At 38.3% G+C, this 19,013-nt stretch overlaps 1 protein-coding gene across 1 annotated transcript in view; it reads left to right on the top strand.

Annotated features, from left to right (window-relative positions):
- Positions 1-1,570: 1,570 nt before the first annotated feature.
- Positions 1,571-19,013, top strand: part of reep3b (receptor accessory protein 3b) — a 50,199-nt gene continuing 32,756 nt past the window's right edge. Inside the window, exons 1-5 of the mRNA XM_061908709.1 lie at positions 1,571-1,907; positions 12,706-12,778; positions 16,219-16,295; positions 16,738-16,858; positions 16,952-17,065. Of these exons, the coding sequence (XP_061764693.1) occupies positions 1,876-1,907; positions 12,706-12,778; positions 16,219-16,295; positions 16,738-16,858; positions 16,952-17,065 (417 nt within the window). The 5' untranslated portion in view covers positions 1,571-1,875. The remainder of the gene's footprint in view (positions 1,908-12,705; positions 12,779-16,218; positions 16,296-16,737; positions 16,859-16,951; positions 17,066-19,013) is intronic.

The raw sequence follows: 19,013 nt of genomic DNA, 5'->3' as shown, positions 1-19,013 counted from the left end.
CAGAGGACAACAGAGGACAGAGGACTACACTACTCACGTAGTGTTAAAAGCCAAAGAATAAAAGTGGGTCTTAAGAGGGGTCTTTGACACCCCTGATTTAAAGGCCTACTGAATCCCACTACTACCCACCATGCATTCTGATAGTTTATATAGCAATGATGAAATATTAACATTGCAACACATGCCAATACGGCCTTCTTAGTTTACTAAATTGCAATTTTAAATTTCCCGGGACTTTTTTCTTGAAAACGTCGCGTAATGATGACATGTACGAGTGACGTCACGGGCTGTTATGAATATGAGCGCTGCGTACACACACAGCTAAAAGTTGTCTGCTTTAACAGCATAATTACACAGTATTTTGGAGATCTGTGTTGCTGAATCGTTTGCAATTTGTTCAATTAATATTGGAGAAGTCAAAGTAGAAAGACGGAGTTGGGAAGCTTTAGCCTTTAGCCTTACAAACACACAGTGATTCCTTGTTTAAAATTCACGGAGATGAAACTTTAGTATGGATCACAGCGAACATGGATCCCGACTACATGTCAACAAGCAGGTTTCGGTGAGAAAATTGTGGTTAAAAAGTCGCTTCTTACCGGATATCAGCTGAGCTTGTGCCGTCCATACAGCGGCTGTCGACTTCCCTGAGACACTGCGCATCAACACCAGGCCGTGGACGTACACTTCCGACTATCAGGTACTGTTAAACTCACTAAAACACTAGCAACACAATAGAAAGATAAGGGATTTCCCAGAATTATCCTAGTAAATGTCTCTCAAAACATATGAATCCGTCTCAATGCAACGCGATTGCAATCGCTTTTTTTTTTTTTTCCTAGTCCGTCGCTATCAATATCCTCAAACGCGAATCTTTCATCCTCGCTCAAATTAATGGGGAAATTGTTGTTTCCTAGGTCTGAATAGCTGTTTTTGTTGTAAGCTACCATTAAAAACAATGTGAATATATGAGGAGCCCTCAACATGTGACGTCATCGTCTGCAACTTCCGGTAGAGGCAGGGCTTTTCTCCAGTTGCGAACTTTATCGTGGATGTTCTCTACTAAATCCTTTCAGCAAAAATATGGCAATATCGCGAAATGATCAAGTATGACACATAGAATGGACCTGCTATCCCCGTTTGAATAAGAAAATCTAATTTCAGTAGGCATTTAAACACTGCCATTAGTAGACTCAAATCTGGGGAATTTTCGCTTAAAACTTGTCAAAGAGCACTCTTGTGGCAATTCTTACATTGCAATAATCGGCAAACTCATTGCTCCAGTTGTTTTGGTGTATAATTTTATTTCATGTCATTGGTCGAAATACCTGCAAAAATTAGTTTTTGGATGCTAAAAAAATATTAAAGCTCTTTTTAAAATGCGGTCTTTATTTATCATCTCACATTGGCTGAATTTGGCTTGAAAGGCCGAAAGACCAATGAGAGTGTGAAATCGATAAAGCATCACGTGGTTCCGATCAAACCCAACAAGCCAATGACAATTTAGTATGTGTTGTAAACAGACTGGATGGACCAATGGCGGTTAAGAAGGGGGTGGGTCTTATGACGTCAGTAGATGGCTGAGTGTCATTCTGCTGCCACAAACTGAGAAGCACGGAGAGAAAGACGTGAGAAACCGTGTGGAAAACCCCCCCACAAATAACCGAACCGTCACAACGTTGTAAATGAAAACAACATGGAGGTGTGACTGAAGACGTCTTTTCTAGGCAAACCGAGGAGCTGAAGCGAAACAGCTCGCTTAGGAGGTTGCGGATTCCTGCGAAGTTTGTGTCGAACAAACGTCCTGCGGCTGGGCTAACGACACCATTGTGCTAACCTTCCACCTTCCACGCAGCCCCACTCATCCAAACAACGAAAATGGTGTCCTGGTTAATCGCAAGGAGTGTTGTGTGAGTAAATACATGTCAGTTCCTCGAAACAGGCCAGATAATATATTTGTTAGCATACTTGGCTTAAAACGCACCTCTGCTCGCTTAAATAGGAAATGATAGTTCTTTACGTGGCGTGCTAACAGTACACATCGTTGTAAGCGTCTTAACACAGCATTGCCGTTTATAGTAACGTTGCAAATGTAGTTTTACGCTTATAATGTGCAGAGTGATTTGCTAGTGGGCCGAAAATGATCATGTTTACGAACTGCTGTGTACGTACAGTATCTGTGCTGTCGGTGAGTCATCCGTCTCACTTGTTTTTGCATGAGCTGGTTTAAAATTGTTCATGTTGCTTCATGTCGAGCGGTTAAGGAGTGCCAGGTACAGCGAGAATTGTAAAGGGACCAACCCTGATTATATAGGGGCCTTATTCTAAATTTACAGACCGTATGTCAAAATCATACTTGCCAACCTTGAGACCTCCGATTTCGGGAGGTGGGGGATGGTGCCTATCTGTGTATGTATGTATCTATATGTATATGTATGTATATATATATATATATATATATATATATATATATATATATATATACATATATACTGTATACACATACAGTATATATGTATTAGGGCTGCAAATCTTTGGGTGTCCCACGGATCGATTCAATATCAATTCTTGGGGCCGCGATTCGATAATATATCGATTTTTTTCCATTCAACGCCATTCTCGATTCAAAAACAATATTTTTTCGATTCAAAACCATTCTGTATTCATTCAATACATAGGATTTCAGCAGGATCTACCCCAGTCTGCTGACATGCTACCCGAGTAGTAGATTTAAAAAAAAAAAAGCTTTTATAATTATAAAGGACAATGTTTTATCAACTGATTGCAATAATTTAAAATTGTTTTAACTATTAAACGAACCAAAAATATGACTTATTTTATCTTTGTGAAAACATTGGACACAGTGTGTTGTCAAGCTTATGAGATGCGATGCAAGGGTAAGCCACTGTGACACTATTGTTCTTTTCTTTTTTTTTTTTGTCTAATGATAATGTAAATGAGGGATTTTAATCACTGCTATGCTGAAATTATAACTAATATTGATATTGTTGTTGATAATATTAATTTTTGTTTCACTACTTTTGGTTTGTTCTGTGTCGTGTTTGTGTATCCTCTCAATTGCTCTGTTTATTGCAGTTCTGAGTGTTGCTGGGTCAGGTTTGGTTTTGGAATAGGATTGCATTGTTATGGTATTGCTGTGTAGTGGTTTGTTGGATTGATTAAAAAAAAAATCGATTAAAAAAAAAAAGAAAGAAAAGAGAATCGATTCTGAATTGCACAACGTATTCGATTTGTATTCAAATTGATTTTTCCCACACCCCTAATGTATGTATGTATGTATGTATATATATATATGTAGGTGTGGGAAAAATCACACGACTCCTTCATCTCTACAGAACTCTTTCATGAGGGGTTCCCTCAATCATCATCATCAAATCTCCTGATGATTGAGGGAACCCCTCATGAAACAGTTCTGTAGAGATGAAGTAGTCGTGTGATTTTTCCCACACCTACATATTGCGCTCTACCACGGTATCGAGCACTATTCTCTGGATAATCCAATCAAGACGTGTATATATATATATATATATATATATATATATATATATATATAGGGACGGCGTGGCGCAGTGGGAGAGTGGCCGTGCGCAAACCGAGGTTCACTGGTTCAAATCCCACCTAGAACCAACCTCGTCACGTCCGTTGTGTCCTGAGCAAGACACTTCACCCTTGCTCCTGATGGGTGCTGGTTGGCGCCTTGCATGGCAGCTCCCTCCATCAGTGTGTGAATGTGTGTGTGAATGGGTAAATGTGGAAGTAGTGTCAAAGCGCTTTGAGTACCTTGAAGGTAGAAAAGTGCTATACAAGTACAACCCATTTATCATTTATATATATAAGAAATACTTGACTTTCAGTGAATTCTAGCTATATATATGTAAATATTTACTTTATATATATATATATATATATATATATAAATATATATATATATATATATATATATATATATATATATATATAAAAATAAATAAATAAGAGAAATACTTGCGTATCAGTGTTCATTTATTTACACATATACACACACATAACACTCATCTACTCATTGCTGCGTTAAGGGTTGAATTGTCCATCTTTGTTCTTTGTTCCGGGGGGCGTGGTTAAGAGGGGAGGAGTATATTTACAGCTGTTGTGCGCAGTTGTGCACTGCACTTTCTAAAGCAGATTGATTGATTGATTGAAACTTTTATTAGTAAATTGCTCAGTTCAGTACATATTCCATACAATTGACCACTAAATGGTAACACCGCAATAAGTTTTTCAACTTGTTTAAGTCGGGGTCCACGTTAATCAATTCATGGTACAAATATATACTATCAGCATAATACAGTCATCACACAAGTAAATCATCATAGTATATACATCAGTCATCAACAATTGCATCAACAGAGAAATGGACATTGAAACAGTGTAGGTCTTACTTAGTAGGATAAGTACAGCCAGCAGAGAACATAGTGAGTTCAGATAGCATAAGAACACGTGGCGCAGTGGAAGAGTGGCCGTGCGCAACCCGAGCGTTCCTGGTTCAATTCCCACCTAGTATCAACCTCGTCACGTCCGTTGTGTCTTGAGCAAGACACTTCACCCTTGCTCCTGATGGGTGCTGGTTGGCGCCTTGCATGGCAGCTCCCTCCATCAGTGTGTGAATGTGTGTGTGACTGGGTAAATGTGGAAATAGTGTCAAAGCGCTTTGAGTACCTTGAAGGTAGAAAAGTGCTATACAAGTACAACCCATATTCTCTGTTACTATTTTTCTAACCATGCTGGGTCTCTGATGAAGCATTGCTGTGTGGCACGCACAAAAGTGCTTTCATCAAATGCACTAGAGTCTGGAATCTTCCGTCTCTCCCTAGCATGGCCCAAAACGTACAGTAGATGGCAGAATTGTCCTGTTTAAGAGTGTCACAAAATTGCTGTTTACGGCAGACAAACTGCTTTATAGTAGACAAATACGTGACTGCTGTTGTTGTGTGTTGTTACCGCGCTGGGAGGACGTTAATGAAACTGCCTAACAATAAACCCACATAAGAAACCAAGAACTCGCCTTTGATCATTCTACAGTTATAACGTCATTGGGCAGGCACGCAGTTTATATTGTGGGAAAGCAGACGCGAAAACAGGCTGTCGACACGTCACTCAGCTCCGCGGCCTCCAGCTCCGCCTGAATTTCGGGAGATTTTTGGGAGAAAATTTGTCCCAGGAGGTTTTCGGGAGAGGCGCTGAATTTTGGGAGTCTCCTGGAAAATCCTGAAGGGTTGGCAAGTATGGTCAAAATGCAGCTGAGATAGGCTCCAGCAACCCCCGCGACACCTAAAGGGACAATCGGTAGAAAATGGATGGATGTTTAAAATGTTGTGCTCTACACCAGGGGTTCTTAACCTTTTTGACCTCGGGTCCCAACTTTTCAACGACATAGAGACCCACTCAGATATTAACCCTGATGCTCTAATTTTACTGTTGATACCGTGAATTGATTAACGTGGACCCGGACTTAAACAAGTTAGAATAGAATAGAAAGTACTTTATTGATCCCTGGGGGAAATTCAGCACCACAGTTTGCTCACAATAGACAATGATAATAATACATGACATAATATATTATATATATAATATATGAAATATATAAATATATTCTACATATACTCTACATTTGAGTGCAGTCAAGAAGAAACATATACATTATACAGTCTGATGGCTGTCGGTATGAAGGACCTCCTGTGTCGTTCTGTGTTGAAAAAACTTATTTCGGGTGTTACTACCATTTAGTGGTCAATTGTACGGAATATTTACTGTACTGTGCAATATACTACTGAAAGTCTCAATCAATCAATTCATTCAATATAATATTCAATAATTATGTCCAACCTACTTACAGTTGTAACAAGATAAACATTGACAAATGATATGAAAGCATGTGTTAATCTCAAAGATTATTATCAATGTGAGTCTGAATGTTGTCTGCGTACCTGTGTTGGCCTTGTGATGAGGTGGCGACTTGTCAAGGGTGTACCCCGCCTACCGCCTGAATGCAGCTGAGATAGGCTCCAACACCCCCATGAACCCAAACGGGAAAAGCAGTTGAAAATGGATGGATGGGATCATTATCAAGGCTAATGTTAGGCTGATTAGAAAATTATACTGCTAAAGAAAGGACTCAAAAACAGATGAAAAAAATGCATACAATTTTGCAGTGGTAAAATAAATACATTCAAACTAAATTAATAATAAATAATAACCAATAATGACATATATTGGGTCGGCATGGCGTACTGGGTAGAGCGGTCGTGCCAGAAACCTGAGGGTTGCAGGTTTGCTCCCTGCCTCTTACCATGGGCAGGAGGCTTCACCCTTTCCGAGAAGCGCAAACTGGCAGCCACGCTTCCGTCAGTCTACCCCAGGGCAGCTGTGGCTACAAAAGGGGGAGGGGGGATATGGGTGGCAGCGGCGATGACCAAGAAGAATGCGGAGTTGGAATACAACACTTTATGTACTTATTTATATAATATTTACATATTTATTAAATATTTAACTACAAGCTCCTTTCACAGACAAAGTCCCATTGCTTTTATGAGGGGTCGAGCGAGTCCATCCATCCATCTTCTTCCGCTTATCCGAGGTCGGGTCGCGGGGGCAGCAGCCTAAGCAGGGAAGCTCAGACTTCCCTCTCCCCAGCCACTTCGTCTAGCTCTTCCCGGGGGATCCCGAGGCGTTCCCAGGCCAGCCGGGAGACATAGTCTTCCCAACGTGTCCTGGGTCTTCCCCGTGGCCTCCTACCGGTTGGACGTGCCCTAAACACCTCCCTCGGGAGGCGTTCGGGTGGCATCCTGACCAGATGCCCGAACCACCTCATCTGGCTCCTCTCGATGTGGAGGAGCAGCGGCTTTACTTTGAGTTTCTCCCGGATGACAGAGCTTCTCACCCTATCTCTAAGGGAGAGCCCCGCCACCCGGCGGAGGAAACTCATTTCGGCCGCTTGTACATTTTCAGAATATGATTGTTCTATTTTTGGCTAAAGTAAGACAAAGAAAGCAATCTGAAGGTGCCTTTATTTAAAACAATTTTTTTCCATGATTTTAACAGTCCGTCCCATGTGGGAATATATTTTCTTCCATGTAACCCCTGAGCTAAAATGAGTTTGACACCCCTGCTCTATACCCTTTGTGATAAAAATGTGATAATTTTCACCATTTAGCTGTAAAACATTGTCTTTTTAAACCGCTGTTTCTTCAAGCCCATAAGTTGTTTACAAAGTGATGCAGTATTGTTCTTTACCTGGTATTATTTCTTTCAACCTGTCGCTCAACTTGTCCTCTATGTCGTTCAACGTAATTTTTACATCTTAGGACTCGGACTGGGCGATATATCGATATGCTCGATATAACACGGCTTTGTCTCTGTGAGATATAGAAAATGACTGTATCGTGATATTGTAGAAAACATTCTCACGCAGTTGATTTTAGCTGGGGGCATTACACTCTATGCGTTTCCCACTCTTTCTTGTCTCTTTCTTACAGAGACTTAAACCAAGTGCACCTTCTTACACACGTCACGTGTGCAACGTCACACACTCCCACGGAGCGGAGAGGTAGCGACATGATAACATTAGCTGTGATGCTCACGGTGAGGTGCGGGTAGTAATACAAGAGAGAGAAGGTGCGAATCTGGTAACAAATTGAGGAATAATGAATTCCCAAGAAAAACAGCACAGGATCCATCGTCCGGCGGTGGTTTGGCTTCAAGCGGGAATATGTTCAACATTTATGTGGCAAAAGCGTTGCTACAAAAAGTAGCAGCACCGTTAATGCAGCATCATTTGAAAAGTCACCCGCTAGAGAATAAAAAGTGCCTGAAACTCTGCATGTGTCCATCTCCGGCCGGTGCCACACCACCAAATTGCCAAAGCAACTATTTCCAGATCAACACCGTATGAAAAAAAAAGTCAACAATAGAAGGAGTTAACGACTGCAGGAACCGATTATGCAGCTCATTTTTATTTGACAGTTATTGAAATATCTTGTGTGACATCGTGCACAAAAGTGCACTTTATTTGTCTTTAACTATTGTAGTGGCGTTCTGTACAAAAAGTACACTTTAAGTGTTGTTTTGATATGTCATCTTGGTGACATCATTCACAAAAGTGCACTAATAGCTTGTTTTAAAATGTCTCTGACAATCTTGCACTTTCTGTTTTGAAAGGACATGAATGTTTGAGTGCCCCATTGGGATACAATACAATTTTAAGAGCCCCTTTAATATACAGGATAGGGTACCTTAAAAGGGAACTGCACTTTTTTCTGGATTTTTACCTATAGTTCACAATCCTTATGAGAGACAAGAAGACAAAAGTTTTTTTTTTTTTGTCTTACATAAAAATCGTCTCGTACTAGGTGGCTAGCAATGCAGCTAATGGGAATAATCAATCAAAATTCTTTCAAAAAACGTTAATACTTCACTTACGTTCCGTAATCCGTATAATAATCAAACTGTAGCGACATTATTGTAGAAACGAACACTGAGCATCTTGTTTTCTATCATAGTAACACATTGGGGTGCTGCGGTATTAGCCATAAAAGCTAACTACGTCAAGAGATAAGCTAGCTTTCACAACAACACGGAGCGCGTTTGAGTTTGTAATGCACAACACAGCAATACGACTTGGAGTTATCTTATGCCTTGTGATTTCTGCGTTAGTGGAATTGTGGACGGAATCACGAAAATGAACAATAACAACGTAATCTACTATTAAACGCGAGATAGAGAGATCTGCAAATCCTGCATAAATAATGTGTCTAAAACAGATAGTAAAGTCAAGCTGGATAATAAACGTAAATATAGATAAGTAAACATCTAGAAATGTTACAGTCATGTTTGTCTTTTGAATTTCTCAAACTTTAAGCAGCTTTTACATTCCCATTTTCAGTCCTTAGGTGTGCAATTCCTGTATCCATAATTAGTGGTTTCGTAACTTTGTAGAATAGGAATGTGTTGGAGAGGGCATAGTGATGTGGTGGACAATATAGTTGGCCTCTCCCTTTTTGTAGCCTTAACCATTTGCAACAAGGTCCAGAGTTTAAATGTGCCAATGGACTGCGGGCCAAACAGTGATTTTAAGCATAGCAACGACTCGTTGGCATCTTATTTTTCAGATCGGCCTGTGGTTTGGTCGGCGTCTGACTTTTTAATCCAAACAATGGAGTTCTTCTTTCCTCTTTTTTGGCACTAATTATTATATGGGTTTTGTTGGTTTAGCCTTCTGTGTCTGCTACATTGTTGCTTGCTCTTACCGTAAAGTTCTTTCAAGTAACGTAACATTTTCCTGCAAATTAGCAGTGTTGCTGTAGTTACACTAGCCGAAGCACAGACGTTAAAATTACGGTGTATACAATAGTTTTACTGTAGTCTTGATAATGTTAGGATTAGGGCTGGGCGATTGTCAGAGACGTTTTAAAACAAGCTATAAGTGCACTTTTGTGAATGATGTCACCAATATGACACATCAAAACAACGCTAAATTGAAGTGTACTTTTTGTACAGAACGCCACTACAATTCTTTAAAACAAATAAAGTGCACTTTTGTGCATGATGTCACACAAGATATTTCAATAACTGTCAAATAAAAATAGGCTGCATAATAGGAACTCAAATTGCTATATGTGGGAGGTTACTGTGGATATTATCTCCTTATGTTGTTGACTATTTTTTTCCTATGGTGTTGATGTGGAAATGGTTGCCTCTGCATTGGTACTATAACTTTAACTTTAACTTAATTTTGTTGGTGTGGCACCGAATGGAGATGTAGCTATGCGGAGTAAGCACTCTTCATGCTCTAGCACAGGGGTGACCAACGCGGTGCCCGCAGGCACCAGGTAGCCCGTAAGGACCAGATGAGTAGCCCGTTGGCCTGTTCTAAAAATAGCTCAAATAGCAGCAATTTTCAGTGAGTTGCCTCTATTTTTTAAAATGTATTTATTTGCTAGCAAGCTGGTCTCGCTTTGCTCGACATTTTTAATTCTAAGAGTGACAAAACTCAAATAGAATTTGAATATCCAAGAAAATATTTTAAAGACTTGGTCTTCACTTGTTTAAATAAATTCATTTATTTTTTTTACTTTGCTTCTTATAACTTTCAGAAAGACAATTTTAGAGAAAAAATACAACCTTAAAAATGATTTTGGGATTTTTAAACATGTATACCTTTTTACCTTTTAAATTCCTTCCTCTTCCCTGACAATTTAAATCAATGTTCAAGTAATTTTTTAATTTTCTTTTGTAAAGAACAATAATTACATTTTAATTTAATTCTTCATTTTAGCTTCTGTTTTTTCGACGAAGAATATTTGTGAAATATTTCTTTAAACTTATGATTAAAATTCAAAACAATTATTCTGGCAAATCTAGAAAATCTGTAGAATCAAATTAAAATCTTATTTCAAAGTCTTTTGAATTTCTTTTAAAATTTTTGTTCTGGAAAATCTAAAATAAATAATGATTTGTCTTCGTTGAAATATAGCTTGTTCCAATTAGTTATATATTCTAACAAAGTGCAGATTGGATTTTAACCTATTTAAAACATGTCATCAAAATTTTAAAATTAATCTTAATCAGGAAAAATTACTAATGATGTTCCATAAATTCTTTTTTTTTCATTTTTCAAAAAGATTCGAATTAGTTAGTGTTTCTCTTCATTTTTTTCGGTTGAATTTTGAATTTTAAAGAGTCGAAATTGAAGATAAACTATGTTTCAAAATTTAATTTTTATTTTTTTCGTTTTTTCTCCTTTTAAACCGTTCAATTAAGTGTTTTTTTCATCATTTATTCTCTACAAAAAAACTTCCGTAAAAGGAAAAAAAAATGTACGACAGAATGACAGACAGAAATACCCATTTTTTTAAAAATTTGTATAGATTTATTTATTAAAGGTAAATTGAGCAAATTGGCTATTTCTGGCAATTTATTTAAGTGTGTATCAAACTTCGCATTAATCAGTATCCAAGAAGTAGCTCTTGGTTTCAAAAAGGTTGGTTACCCCTGCTCTAGCAGGTGACTTTTCAAATGATGCTACATATTAGCAGTAACGCTACTTTTTGTAGCAACGCTTTTGCCCCACACTTGACAAATTACGGTTGTCTGTTCGACATATTCCCACTTGAAGCCAAACCACCGCCAGACAATGGACCCCCTGCGGTTTTTCTTGGAAATGAATTCTTGCTTAATTTGTTACCAGATTTGCACCTTCTTTCTCTCGTAATACCACTCACACCACAGCTAAGGTTACCATGTTGCTACCTCTCTGCTCCGCGAGGGCGTATATGTATGTGACATATGTAAGAAGGTGCGCATGCTGTCTGTGAGAAGCAGAGGCAAGAAAGAGTGAGAAGAGCCTGTAGTGTAATGCTAGCAGCTAAAAGCAACTGCGTGCGAACGTATACTTGAATATCACGATATAGTCATTTTCTATATCGCACAGAGACAAACCTGCGATATATCGGGTGTATCGATATATCGCCCAGCCCTAGTTAGGATATATATAATCACACAGTACTATACAGTAGTATTTTATTCAAGACATAATTTTTGCCTCCCAGAAGAAGCTCATATATGTTCAAAAGAAGAACTTAATCAAAATCAGAATTTTTCAAAGAGCAAGATGCTGATTGTGTGTTCATGACATGTACAGTATGTTTCTTCTATCAAGTTATTAGCGTACATTGTCAGAAAATCAGGAACACTGACACAAAGCGTACAGTAAAGGCCTTCCAAAAGCAACAGGGCTATTTTGTAAGCTGCAGGCACAGAAAATAATGAATGGAAGTGATGCAACAGGAAGGAAAACAGATCAACAAACATTGTAGTTTTTACATGATGTTAGATTTGATATGGGCCCTGACTACTGCCATGCATGCATGAATGAATGACTGTTTGTTTTTTAGAAACTGTCTTTGCATGTATCTAGATTGAAAGTATTTTATTGGCGCAAAATGGAAGGATGGATGTAACTGAAATCATTGTTTAAAGCCATACTGTCCATACACACTAATGTATATATGGTAGCGTATAGACACAATAATATATATATATATATATATATATATATATATATATATATATATATATATATATATATATATATATACACACACACATACAGTACAGGCCAAAAATTTGGACACATCTCATTCAATGGGTTGTCTATATTTTCGTGACATTGTAGATTGTCACTGTAGGCATCAAAACTATGAATAAACACATGTGGAGTTATGTACTTAACAAAAAAAGGTGAAATAACTGAAAACATATTTTATATTCTAGTTTCTTCAAAATAGCCAACCTTTGCTCTGATTACTGTTTCTCATATTCTTGGCATTCTCTCGATGAGCTTCAAGAGGTAGTCACCTGAAAGGGTTTTCACTTCACGGGTGTCATAGTTTTGATGACTTCAGTGAAAATCTACAAAATAGTCATGACAATAAAGAAAACACATTGACATAAGAAATGTCCAAACTCTTGACCTGTAGATTGTGTGCGTGCGTGCATGTGTGTGTGTAAGTATGTAGGTATGTATGTAGGCCGGCCAAGCCAGCAACTTAAGGGGTCCAGGTTCGATCTCTGCTTCCGCAATCCCAGTCACTGCTATACTTACTGTAATATTACATGAGCTTACCATAATGCTTCGTGTTGTTTCCCCTGCAGGCTTGTGTTTGGGACTCTGTATCCTGCATACTACTCCTACAAAGCTGTGAAGACCAAAAATGTCAAGGAATATGTAAGACATTTTTATATTCATGCACATATACACTTTTCTTCAATTATTTACTTATGGAAGCTTGAACTGTTTACAGTGAACTATTTCACTTGGCAGTTGGCAGACAGACACTTGCAGTATAGCTGCAATTCTGTCCCTGTGTGAAATGTAATTTTGGTAATTATTTCAATGTTTCGAACGACAGAAAGGAGAACTACCTCTGAAACAATGATTACAGTTTTGATGTTTTGATCTACCTGTGTCCGGCCCTCACTTAAGCCAACTTTTTTGCTTGGCGGTGGGTTATTGCTGGTCACGGGAAAGAGCTGATGTCAGGTGTTTCTTTTTCTTTCCCTTGTAGCAAGAGGCGATTATTCATAGACCGGGCTAGTAAATGTCTTCTTTTGCCTCAGGAAGGCAAAATGGCTGCTCTATATTTCAGAGGTCAGATCTTAATGTCCTTTTTGCTGATGAGGTGAAGGAGGGTGGTCAAAATAGAATATAAAATGTGTGACTGACCGAGACTGCAAAAAAGGCATGAGAAGGAAGATCAAAGGGAGCTGTATTAAAGATTGATGCTGAAGAGGCGGAGGTACATGCAAATATAAATTGGACAGCTTCATTTTCTACTTTGTTTTTCCCACTAGCTTGGTCTGTCTCCCTGACCTATGCATGTTACAATTACCTTTCTGGTGAGCCGCTGTATATGAGCGGGTTTTCAAAGAGTTCACTCTGAGGTCACCAATTAATCAGTGAGCAATGGTTCAGGAAGGCAGGAAAGTGTGTGTGTGTGTGTCTATATTTCTGTGTGCTAGAATTTTGACATCTCTTACTTTAATAGGCTTAAATGCAAAGTTTTGATTTAATTAGCAGCATGCCAACATACTAATAGTTTTTATGCTAACAGGTGCAAAGTACGGAAAGAATAAAAAAAAGCAGAACATTTTACATCATGCCATTGTGGGCATATTAAAATGCTAATACGTATACTAACACCTAGCAAAATCGGTACCTTAACCATATACATAAAGTGCTAACCGTCTTTAAATTAGGGCTGTCAAAGTTACCATGATAATTACGCTTGAACTATTACTTCCTTCAATGGCGCAACATTTTTTAACATGCGATTGACGCACTTGCGCCCTGACTCCTTTTTGACTTCCATTCCTTAGCGTGCTAAATGTAATGGCGTTCAGTACTGTTGAGCCACAAACTCAAAATTAGCGAGCAGAAATGCACAAAGAAAAGGTTATATTAGGGAAATCCCATGTTTAAAGCCATGACAAGTTTATCTTAAAATGTCGTGAGACAACATCACTTCACTGACACGCTTTGCTGTATACAGAGAGGTGGACCTTTACTTTTGTGTTTGGATTGCGGTTGAGTGCATTGAAAACACAAAATGTAGTTTGTTACACTAACTGCTCAAGTAAAATGGAATACAAGCTCAGCAGAAATGAAAGAAGGAAGTCTAGACGGCGTGGCGCAGTGGGAGAGTGGCCGTGCGCAACCCGAGGGTCACTGGTTCAAATCCCACCTAGAACCAACCTCGTCACGTCCGTTGTGTCCTGAGCAAGACACTTCACCCTTGCTCCTGATGGGTGCTGGTTGGCGCCTTGCATGGCAGCTCCCTCCATCAGTGTGTGAATGTGTGTGTGAATGGGTAAATGTGGAAGTAGTGTCAAAGCGCTTTGAGTACCTTGAAGGTAGAAAAGCGCTATACAAGTACAACCCATTTATTTATTTATCATTTAGAGTAATTTTTTTTGGGGGGGGGAGATTTTCACATCGCTCAAACAAATGTTAAAACACCTTTTCTCATACCAATCACATACTTTCAGCTTCACAATAATAGTGCTATGCGTCAAATCCAGTCTAACTACCGTACATTACGATCAAGCTTTGTCAAAGATGTTTTGTATTGTAATCTGTGATATTTCTACCAAAATAGATGTTTTTTGGCGGATTGAAATATTGTGGATATTCTTTTATAACATGTTCTGATTGATCGTCCGCAATTACAGAATATTTAGCAGGCTGAGAATACAATTTGGATATTAAATAGAGAAAGTTTAGACATTGTCATGCAGGGATATGAATACCACTAAATTGTACATCATGTACAGAATATCAGAAGCATTTATTCAGTTACAGATTACATTGACAATCAAAGCATGATTATAGCAATCCACATTTTGTTATTAATGTGAGAAGCTAGACTCTAAACATGGAAGTGTAGCTCCTCTGAATGCAAGTGTTTCAACAGCATGAATACAAGTGAAGTAAATTAGATTTATATAGCGCTTTTCTCTTGTGACTCAATGCACTTTACATTGTGAAACCCAATATCTAAGTTACATATTCAAACCAGTTTGGGTGGCACTGGTATCAGGTGGGTAAAATGTCTTGCCCAAGGACACAACGGCAGTGACTCCGATGGCAGAAGCGGGGATTGAACCTGCAACCCCCAAGTTGCTGGCACAGAGCTATTTAAAATAGCATAATGTTTCAGAAACATTTAATGAAAGTAAACTAATTGTCCAGTCATGGTAATAAAACTAGAAAATGATCTCTCTTGACAAAAATATAGCTATTTGTTATATCTATTTGTATCTATCTGTGGTTAATTGTGATGGATTTTGAGTTAAATATGAACAGTTTGTGATTTATTGCTATTAAATATTTTAATCATTTGATAGCACTACTTAAAAAAAATGGAAATGCTAACAATGGTAACATATATAAAGTGAAGAGGTACCATGCCTCCTGCAAGTGCCTAAAAATTGCACTGCTGGTGTCCCTAATATTTTGCCTATACAGTACATGGCAGCCTCATGTATACCCAATTGGGCTGCACAAATCTCTTTTTAAATTTTGATCTCGAATTACGCTAACGTGTTTTTTCCGGGTGTGTGAAAAAGAAATCAATCTCAATTGTAAGTAAGAAAATCCTTATTCAAAGTTTTCGCAAGATTGCTATAAGGCAGCTCACTTTGTACACCGCAAGTAGGGATGACTAATCAGCTGCACCCACTTATGTCTACCATCTTGTCAATGACTTGGTTAAATTAGCGACACTTTTTGGGATATGACAAGTTTGTCTACATTTTTACATTCACAAAAACATTAAACCGGATTCAAAGGTGTGGACAGCCTGACAAAATTAAATGCTTTTTTCCCCCACAACATTCTATATTTGCCTGCTCGCTAATGTACAGTGCTCTAAGGAGATTTTCTAACAGAGCGAAAAGATTATTTGAAAGTGCAGAAGTGTGTAAACAAAATGAGACAAGCATGTTACTGCTTGGCCATGTGCATGATTAGGTTTGGAAAAAAGCCACCTTTTATCTTTTCATGAATAATCTATGGGTATTTTTTGTAATAACTTCACCAATCACCATGGTTATTTATTTAGATGTTTAAATACCCCATTGTCTGTCTCTGCTACTGTGCACTTGTAGGTTCGATGGATGATGTATTGGATTGTTTTTGCCCTCTACACTGTGGCAGAGACCATCACTGACCTTACACTGGCATGGTGAGCTAACAAAAAACTGCAAACCAACACTGTAAAAGAGATATAAACATTTGCTATAACCATAGTTACATTATTGTTTTGCAAGGCAGCTTTGCAAAACAAAATACTAAATACCAAATTGATCCTGATGTTTCTGATGTAATCTGTATTTGCATAACCTGGTAATGTTTTTCATCCGTCCATCGATCCGAGGCTGAAGAGAGACAGGGAAGGCATGCTGGCGTGTTCAGGGGTTAAAATCCATGCCTGTTGGCGGGTCTTTTGGTCACTCGCTGGGTGGGGGTGTCACCGATGTCATCATAGTACATTGTTATTTTTCCAATATTTTCGCGATTGACAGGTTGGCGACTGCTGAACTAGAGGCTCCCCTTAAAATATGACAGTATCTGTTCGGTTTGACACATTATTGATATGTGTATCTGTATGTGTTGCCTATTTTCAGGTTTCCCTTGTACTATGAACTGAAAGTAGCATTTGTCGTCTGGCTCCTATCACCCTATACCAGAGGAGCAAGTTTAATTTACCGGAAATGTTTGCACCCAATGCTGTCCTCCAGGGAGAGGGTAAGCTCATGGGTCATGATCCTTAAAAGTCCCAATGCTTTTTAATTGATTAAACTGTCAAGAATAAATGTCTTTTGTACTCTCTCCCTCTAGGAAATTGACGAGTACATTGTGCAGGCCAAAGAGAAAAGTTATGAAACCATGGTGAACTTTGGCAAGCAGGGACTCAGCATTGCAGCCACTGCTGCCGTCACTGCAGCTGTCAAGGCAAGTGTTAGCATATACTTTTAAAGACAATTTATAGGAATATTTAGCTTTACTGATAAGTAAATGAATTTTTAGTCAGCAAACTTTCTTCCTCAGTAATTTAAATCACACAGTGATAAAGTGGTAGTGTATTAATCACAGCCGATTGTGGTGTTCTGGGCTCATGCAAATCATGCATCCCCTTGTTTCCTTTTGATCATTGCCTGTCTGCAAGCACTAACTGTACTGTATGAACAAGGTTTGTGTTCAGAATATACACATACACATACAGTGTATGTATATATATATATATGTGTATATATATATATATATATATATATATATATATATATATATATGTATGTGTGTGTATATATATATATATATATATATATATATATATATATATATATATATAAATAAAGTGTGTGTGTGTGTGTGTGCTTATATTTGTATATACAGTATGTATGTGTATATATATGTATGTATATGTGTGTGTGTATATATATATGTATATGTATCTATGTATGTATGTATCTATATGTGTGTATATATATATATATATATATATATATATATATATATATATATATACTGTATACACATACAGTATATATATATTAGGGCTGCAAATCTTTGGGTGTCCCACGATTCGATTTAATATCGATTCTTGGTGTCGCGATTCGATAATATATCGATTTTCTTCGATTCAACGCGATTATTGATTCAAAAACGATATTTTTCTGATTCAAAACGATTCTGTATTCATTCAATAAATAGGATTTCAGCAGGATCTACCCCAGTCTGCTGACATGCTAGCAGAGTCGTAGATTTTTTTAAAAAAGCTTTTATAATTATAAAGGACAATGTTTTATCAACTGATTGCAATGATGTAAATTTCTTTTAACTATTAAACGTTTACAATCATATATACACTTCAACTGTGAGAGACAGAATGTGAAAAAAAAAATCCAGGAATTCACATTGTAGGAATTTTAAAGAAGTTATTTGTAAATTATGGTGGAAAATAAGTATTTGGTCACTTCAAACAAGGAAGATCTCTGGCTCTCACAGACCTATAGCTTCTTCTTTAAGAAGCTCTTCTGTCCTCCACTCGTTAGCTGTATTAATGGAACCTGTTTGAACTCGTTATCTGTATAAAAGACACCTGTCCACAGCCTCAAAAAATCAGACTCCAAACTCCACTAGAGACCAAAGAGCTGTCAAAGGACACCAGGAAAAGAATTGTAAACCTGCACCAGACTGGGAAGAGTGAATCTACAATGGGCAAGCAGCTTGGTGTGGAAAAATCAACTGTGAGAGCAATCATCAGAAAATGGAAGACATACAAGACCACTGATAAACTCCCTTGATCTGCGGCTCCACGCAAAATCTCATCCCGTGGGGTCAAAATGATCATGAGAACGGTGAGCAAAAATCCCAGAACCACACGGGGGGACCTGATGAATGACCTGTAGAGAGCTGGGACCAAAGTAACAAAGGTTACCATAAGTAACACACTACAACAACAGGGAATCAAATACTGCAGTGCCAGATGTGTCCCCCTGCTTAAACCAGTGCATGTCCAGGCCCATCTGAAGTTTGCCAGAGAGCACATGGATGATACAGCAGAGGATTGAGAGAATGTCATTTGGTCAGATGAAACCAAAATAGTACTTTTTGGTATAAACTCAATTCGTCGTGTTTGGAGGAAGAACAATACTGAGTTGCATCCCAAGAACACCAAACCTACTGTGAAGCATGGGGGTGGAAACATCATGCTTTGGGGCTGTTTTTCTGCTAAGGGGACAGGACGACTGATCCGTGTTAAGGAAAGAATGAATGGGGCCATGTATCGTGAGATTTTTAGCCAAAACCTTCCATCAGTGAGAGCTTTGAAGATGAAACGTGGCTGGGTCTTCCAGCATGACAATGATCCCAAACACACCGCCCGGGCAACGAAGGAGTG

This window comes from Nerophis ophidion, linkage group LG08 (genome assembly GCF_033978795.1).
Source record: "Nerophis ophidion isolate RoL-2023_Sa linkage group LG08, RoL_Noph_v1.0, whole genome shotgun sequence".
Classification (NCBI taxonomy): Eukaryota; Metazoa; Chordata; class Actinopteri; order Syngnathiformes; family Syngnathidae; genus Nerophis; species Nerophis ophidion.
The sequence above is the reverse complement of the archived record's forward strand: the minus strand, read 5'-3'. Positions and strand labels throughout refer to the sequence as shown.